Here is an 8,061-nt window from a genome sequence, read left to right as displayed (position 1 = left end):
CAGCCAGTTGGCGACCCAATTGACTGCGTGGTTGTCAACACCACAGTCCCCCAGTTTCTTAATGAGAACGGGGTGAGAGACAGTGTTGAAGGCCTTCCGAAAGTCCAGGAAGACTATGTCCACTGCTACCCCTGCATCTAAGGATTAGTCAGCAATAGAGCACCAGTCTAACATTTAATCCCAGAGCTGCATGTCTCATGCATGAGCTTCTCTTATCACTAATCTTTGAACTAGTCTGAACTCAGGAGACAAATTTTCTGCTATACGGATTCAAACTTCAACTCTTGCTGGGGGGGGCAGCGGGGGATGGACAACCAGTGTTCCCTCTAAGCTGTGTGGTATGCACAGCCACATAGGCGCATTCATACTGCACTATCAGGCACACCTGTACACACCTCACAGCTTAGAGGGAACACTGAAGCTAACAAAAAAAGAACCATGAACTTGCATGGTACATAATCTAAAATATGATTTAATACAATCATTTTTTAGTATTACATTAATATTATAAATAAGTCTCCAAGAAGGTTGATTTGCTAGAAGTAATTTTATTCACCTAACTTCATTTTAAGTTACTTTTAGTTTATATAAGCAATTTAACTAAATGATTTTCAAAAGCAGTTCTACAATAGAACTAACAAGACATTTCATAGATACAATTATAAAAACATAAACGTTAAAAATAAAAATTCCAGTGAAGGGAACACTAGACTATATGACTTATAACTCAGCAACATATTCACAAAGACTAAACTACATATTCATTACAATAAACATTTAATACTAACAAACAGACAAATAACAGACAAAACGTGTTCATCAGAGGCAGGAAAAATACACATCACCAATATTCATATATACTAACGATTACAAAAATAAATCAAGAAAGAGAGGCAGAGCTAAGTGCTTTAAAGTAAGTTTGCGGTTTTCAACCAAATGATATGGACAAATGATTATTAACTATAGCAGAGCACCTGTTTTGGTGGATATATGCTCAGCTGGAAATACACATGCTTTAGAACACTTGCTTTCAATAGTGAGGAGCAAGCAGACAAATCATAAGGGGGGAAAAAAACAAACAAAAAACTTTTAGGCTAGGGACATACATTAAAAAAAGCCTTAGGCTGAATCGATTCAAACTTTGCAGGTTACTTTAACCTGACTAGGTTGAACCGATTAGTAACTGGACAGACATTCTCTCTGGACTGAGGAAATTCAGGCACATACCTGCAGTGGCTCAGGCTAGAAGCTGGAGGGTACTACAGCAGCCCTCCCGTCACTTGCACAGTTCTGAGCTGGGGGGGCATGGCCATGTCCTGGTAGGATGCTCTGATTAGGGAGGGGTGTAAACCTCCACCCTGCCTGCACCATCCCAGGCTTTTCCCCACTGGCTGCCCAAAGGGCAGGAGTGTTGCCAGCCCCCAGGCCCCAGCTAGCACTCTGAGGCAAGGGAAGGTGTTCAGTGCATGCATCTGTTGATGATATGGAGCTTTTCAATCTCCCTCTCCCTGCTTCTTTATACTGTCTGCAGCAAACTGACAGGGGAGCAAGCCAGCAGGGGGCTGAAAACAGTGTTTATCACCTCATCAGCAAAACAATAGCCTCTCTCCATTAATTCAAACTCTTCTTAAACAGCTTAACAGATGATCTGTTGATTAGCTCCAAAAACCCCTAAGCAGTCAACATTCTGCCTGCCTGTACCAGTGAAATTGGAGACACTCACACACAGACACCTCTCAGCATTAGCTAGCATACTACATACCTAGGGTCTGTGGGAGATGGGAGGGAGGGGGGATCCCAGCTTGTCCAGCAAGCAGCAAGGTGTGGAAGGGAGGTGACAGGGTAGGAGGAAGCCAGGCAGACCCTACTGTGCCTGTAGACTCTGCCGGAGTTCCAGCCAGGGAGCAGAGAGAAGGGGCCTCCTATGTCACCTATCTGGAAACAGGGACTGAGGAGTCTATGTGCCAATTTATATATGGCAGGCACCAGAGCTGCTTGTAACATTTCTGTCAGTTTCAGGTTATTTTGTTTTTTGTTTCTAAATGTAAAGTATTTCTATATAGCCCTGGGGTTATTTCAGGTGTAATCTACACTGAAAATGTTGGGTATGTGTTTTTGTCATGACTTACTACTTTAACATGCTAAGGACTGCAGGAGCATGAGTGTTTAAAAATTGCTTTTGAAATTCTTCCCTTAAGGACACTAATGTTTCTTACCTAGACATGTATAAAAAGTGCAGCCACTACAAAGGGGTGGGGAGGAGGAGAAAGAAGCAAAATTAGAGCTAGGGACATTGAAAGAGAAGAGACGACACTTGAACAGAAGGCTGGATAGAGAAGCGACACAAGGATCTAGGGGGGTTGGGGTTTTCTGGAGAAAGTACTGAAGGCCCTTTACCACAGCACAGCACTGATTCAAAAGCCTTCAGAAAGACTATGCTTGTGAATTTGATTTATGGCCTTTTGATCTGATACAGTGTAATCTCAAACACCTCTGCTCTGCAGTAAGGAGTGAATTCATCTCTTGTACACAACTTCAGTTTGCAAAGTACTGGAATGAATGTGAACAAAATCAGAATATCAGCCTAGTTGAAATTACTGCCTTTATAACTATTCCCTAAAACAGTAATACCAACCATAATAGTAAAATCATGCCCCCTAAAACAGTTAGTAATTCTGATTACTCTGTATTTTGGTTTTAAATCACATAAAAATATGGCATTTCTAATAAGAATGCTTCCGTGTTTACACAACTATAAAAACACCATTAATTCAAAACCTACTGAAACAAAGTAACTGTTACATTATTAATATGCTCTGCATCCTTGAAGGGTGATTAGTTGTCAAAAGGAGTGCCAAATATTTAAAGTAGTTCTAATATCCAGTTCCATGTTTTATAACACATTTATATTGTATACAAATTAGTTTACTGCTAATGCATTCACACACAAACTTGCAAAGTATTTAGCTTGAATTCAAATAATATCAAATTATTCTCCACACTCCAAAGCATTATGCCCATTTAAAATTATACTAATAAAAGATATTTGTTAGGATTCTTAAGGAATAACCACATTAGTGATTAAGAACAAACCCTTAATTGTGGGCATGCAAAAATGCACAAAGATTCACTTCCTTTAATGATACACTTTTTAGACATAGGCCATTAATTTCTCTTTTGCCACATTAAATATGTAATGAAAAAAAATCAATGTTCTAAATTTTTAGAATTCAAAAATCACTTCCTGGGAGGGCAATCAGAGATATTTTTAAGGAGCCTGTTATTCAGAGGATTCAATACTTTTGGCACATTTCTGCTTCTTACATTTTGAATCCAAAAGCACTGATTTTTTTAAATTTTAGCCTAAAAAGGTCTCAATGATCTTATAAATGGATATATATATGACCAAATAGCATTTTGGCTAGGGACAGAAATTACACATAAACCAGTGTAAATGGCCAGAAACTGCTTCAAATCAGTAACACAACAGGGCTAGGTTCAGACATTACACATAAACCAGTCTAAGTGATCAGAAACTGGTTTAAACTTGTAACAGAACGGATGTTCAACGCACATAAACCAGTTTAAAAATGGCTGAAACTGGTTTGAGATAAACCTGGTTTGATGTAGTAATCAGACTTACAGATTTGGCTCAAACTGGTTTATGCAATGTCTGTCCCAGACCCCTTGCTGGTTTAAGATAAACCAGACTCCCCCAGTATGCTCTCTGGGCTTGGCTGGGCTAGACAGACATCTCTGTTCCACAGCAGAGCTGGCCCCTCCCCTCTGCACCCTGGTTGCAGCTCCAGCAGTGATTTGCAGGCACAGCAATGTCTGCTTGGCTTCTCCCTGCTAAGCAGGGATTATTCCCCCTGCCCCTCTGCCTTGCGCAGAAACCTCAGCATTAGCTAGCAGGCCATATGCTGGCTATGGGTCCATGCTGTGGGAGATGACAAAGGCAGACAGACTTTTTGGAGCTAATCAACAGGTAGCTTAATGTCCTTCCTTGGAAAAGCTGTTTAAGAGGAGCTGTTTAAGAAGAACTCCATTAATTAAATGGAGAGGGGCTTTGTTTTCTTAATGGGTTGATAGAAAACACTGAATTAGGGGTGATAAACACCCCCTGCTGGGAGCGGGGTGGGGAAATAATAAGAGCGTCCTGACTGGGCCTGGCCACTTCCCCCCTCTGCTCAGCCCTATGGAAGGGAAGGGAGGGCTGCTCTACTGCCCCTGGGCTTCTAGTCTGACCCACTGCAGGCATGTGTCTGCCTTTCTGGAATGAAAAGGGAATGTCTATCCATCTCCAAATCAGTTCAAGCTTTGCAGATTAGACTAACCTGCAAAGATCAAATCAATTCAGACTCAGGGTTTTTGAATGTCTGTCCCTAGCCCGGAAGTTCAGTCCACAAAAACCACTTTCAAAGTGGCCAAAACTGGTTTAGGATGAACCTAGATGGATGTAGTATCAGACATAACTGATTTAGGTTACATCAGTTTATTGACCTTCTGTCCCAGATGCCCTCCAAATTCAAGCTAACTCACAGTCCCCTGGCATTCCAGGATGCTTTGGCCCTCCCCTATAAACTGCCCCATGCAGGCTGGCAAGCTAGCCTTGGCCCAAGCTGTCTGCTCCAGCCAAGTAGGGAAGTGTGATCTGGTTCTGGCCTGGGCCAGTGCAGGCATGTGGCTGCGTTTCTGCAATCAAAAGTGAATGTCTGTTCACTTGCTTACGGTTCAATCTACACCGCTTAGACTGACCTGCAAAGACTGAATCGATTCAGTCTCAGGCTTTCTGACTGTCTGTACTTAGCCTTTAGGACTATCATTTGAGCGTTCTAGTTTTCCAAAATAGTTTGTTTAAATACTATTACAGGAAACGTATACATCTGATGTCACAGGCTATTATTAACATTTGATATATTACAGGATGTAGATTTCTTCCGACTGAAGATGATAAAATTCTCTTATGCTTTTTCATGCAGGTTTCAGTATGCTGAAATTCTTAATTTTGTAAGATATCCTGCTATCCAAATTTATCATACGTTTCATGGCAGATAAACAAATGGCTTATTTAAAATTAGAGGGCATTAATTAAATAAAGTTATACATCTAGGAATATTTATTAAATGCATCAAGGTTCAATGCTGCCATATTTGAAATGAATCCTAAAACATATTGCCTTTTCCATAAAAAGAAAAAAACTGAGATCACCAACTGCACCAAAGACTTCTGGATTTCACCTAAACCACAGTTTATTAGACATTTCTCTATCCACCCTACCTCAGGTTCAGTCATAGTTTATACAGGTGTGCACACAATTTAACTGAATCTTAGAAATAACCAAAATAGCAAGGAATGGCAGCTTGTTTTTTTTTTCTTTAAAGTAAAAATTATAGTAACAGGAAATTAACTACTCCATCAATGCCGACCACTTCTACAATTTATTTTTTGGTTATGAAGGTAATTTGGAAAGCTCTAATATCCATAAATCACTACTGTTCTTTTTCTTGCACAGGTATTTTTTTTGACAACCCCTCATTTTCAGTTATTTCATATGCCTCATTTCTGTAGTGTTATCTGTCATTTTTCTTGTCCTGTCAGCAATATAGCCATCTCATTTGTCTTTATTTTTCCAAAGCATTCCTCTTGTCTGTGACGTTCTTAAAACATAATAGTTGACAGTTTTTCCCTTCCTGTAGATTTCCAAACTGTAATTTTTATTACGTAGTTACCAAAGCAGAACAAGCAGCTATCTAGATGCAATGTTTTTATAACAGGAAAGTGAATAAAAATCAAAGTTATATCAGCAAAGAGACCAGTGATGACAGCACCTTTGGAAACATTTGCAGCTTCTTATGATTTCAACTTAGAGGATTACAGCTGTATGTTTGCACTACGAGGAGTTCTGCTTGCAGACAGTTTTTTGGGAGACTTGGTACCAGTGATCTCAGCAGGGGACACTTACATCATCTGCCAAGGCTGCTGCACTATGGAGTATGGGCACAGGGTTCTGTTTTTCATAGTAATGCAGTTTCTCATGAATCTGTAAGACAATTGTAGAAGATAAGTTTACTCAGCAGCAAAGGAAATATGACAATACAATCCCATTGAGTTAACTGATCTGTTGAGTACCTGCAACTAAAGAAACATCCACATAAAAACCTATATATATGCAGCAATCATGTAGATGTAATCTATCATCAGCCTCTGCTGAAGTGCTAAGAATATGAAATCAGATGGAAAAAATGTTCAGTATGTAGACCAACCCACAGAACACCTAAACATTTGTGATTCCCCCCCACTTTTCTCTACCCATATTTCTAACATACTGCTTTAAGTATCAATTACATTTTATATTGCTGCTGAAAACACAAAGTATAAAGTGTTTATCCCCAAAATGGATGTAAACCCCCACTCATAAATTATGATTTATGAAGTGAAATAATAGGCTGCCACCCACATCTTGACAGACAGTTTGCTGAAGTGATTGCCATCATTAAAATAATTAAAAAAGAAAGTAAAGTAGTGTTGATATGAATTCGGACATGGCAGGAAAAAAGGAGTTTTTCAGCAAATTAAAATCATTTAATTTTAAGTTTCTATTGGTCAGATCTATCAATATTAATCTTTTTTTCCCAGTTTTAGAATGCAGTGACATTTGATTCTTTTAAAAGGAGAAAGGCATTCCCCCAGAAGTCAGGCAGTTAAAAAAAAAATATACAGATTTTCCCATGTTAAAGTATAAAATAGCCAAAATACTTTTTAAAAGCCTATAACAATGTTTCTTACAAAATATTTTGTAACTGCATATAATTGTACTCTCAATCATTAGGTTATTCACCTATCACCATTCTCAAGACACGTGCAGTAAAAAAAACCCAATCTAAATTAGCATAATGTAAAAGCCATCCAACCTCCTACTTTGCCCCTTCCCTCAAGCCCTGGCACACATTCTTTGGCCACTAGGACTCAGGTGATGCCCTCCCTGTCAAGGGCCTGAATGGGAAAAACTGCCGGGAGAGAAACTAGCCACGGACTCCAGCCAGTATGAGCAGCAGCAGAAGCAGCCAGAGCTGAGACTTCAGACCCTCTCCGAACTTTCTATGCTTCTGACTCGGCTTTCCTGCTTTGTGCTGATTGGCCATTTGCTCCAATTCCTGCTCCTCCCTCCCCCTAGTCTCTTCACTTCAGCTTCATAAACACTACTTGGTTGTCCTCATTCCACTTCCCTGAATTATTATTAACCTTCTCCCCTCCTAGCTGCAAAGTCCCAAAATCAAACCATGGAGCTCCACCATCTGCTGCTTTTGACAATTTAGATCAGGGGTTGCCAGCCTACAGCTCATGAGCTGGATCTGGCCCAAAGAGCTGCGGCGGGAGGATTTGATGGTGTTCAGTGGCAGCAAGCAGGACCTAGCACCAGCCCACCACAGACTTGAGCTGGGTCATTCTGGCCTGCTCCTAGAAAGCACTGCTGACCACCGCTGTAGATTATAAACTCACTAAGGCAGGGACTGACTACTACTTTGCATTTTACTATATTTGACACAGTAAGGCTTCACTTTGTTTGGCTCTTAGGAACCACCATAAATCAAGTCATTATTAATAACCTCGACATATAGGTAGAATTACACTCTTATAGATGATGAACTATGCTGTTTCAGTTGGGAAAGGGAAGTGGGAATGAATTTCAAAACTGACAGTTTTTCATTTAGAACAGGGCTGTCGAGCTTAACCAGGCCCTGCGGGCCCTACAAAAGAATGGGACTGGGACAGGCATTGCAGTGGATTGGGCATGCAGACCAGCCCTGCACGCCATCAGCAGCACATACCACAGCAACACGCAGGTCCAGTCCTAGACCCATAGACAGCACCAAGGGGCTGGATGCTGGTGCTCTGCAGACCATATCTTTAACAACCCTGATTTAGAATACATCTCCTGAGCAATAACATCTCCTGAGCAATAACACCACAATTTAGTGACACCTGTGTCACAGGAGCACCAAGGTGTCCTGTGCCTTGGAAGCAAAAGGAACTGAGCTGCCAATCAACTGGGCAGCT

At 40.6% G+C, this 8,061-nt stretch overlaps 1 protein-coding gene across 5 annotated transcripts in view; it reads right to left on the bottom strand.

Annotated features, from left to right (window-relative positions):
* MPP7 (membrane palmitoylated protein 7) overlaps nt 1–8,061 on the bottom strand; it is a 243,391-nt gene that overhangs the window by 111,929 nt on the left and 123,401 nt on the right. For all 5 annotated transcript variants that reach the window (XM_019531481.1, XM_019531489.1, XM_019531504.1 and 2 more), the window contains exon 4: nt 5,966–6,043. In XM_019531481.1, the coding sequence (XP_019387026.1) occupies nt 5,966–6,043 (78 nt within the window). The remainder of the gene's footprint in view (nt 1–5,965; nt 6,044–8,061) is intronic.

The sequence above is a fragment of the Crocodylus porosus genome, unplaced genomic scaffold (genome assembly GCF_001723895.1).
Source record: "Crocodylus porosus isolate Cpor-Errol unplaced genomic scaffold, CroPor_comp1, whole genome shotgun sequence".
Taxonomy (NCBI): Eukaryota; Metazoa; Chordata; order Crocodylia; family Crocodylidae; genus Crocodylus; species Crocodylus porosus.
Note: the sequence above shows the minus strand (reverse complement) of the source record. Positions and strands in the feature narration are given on the sequence as shown.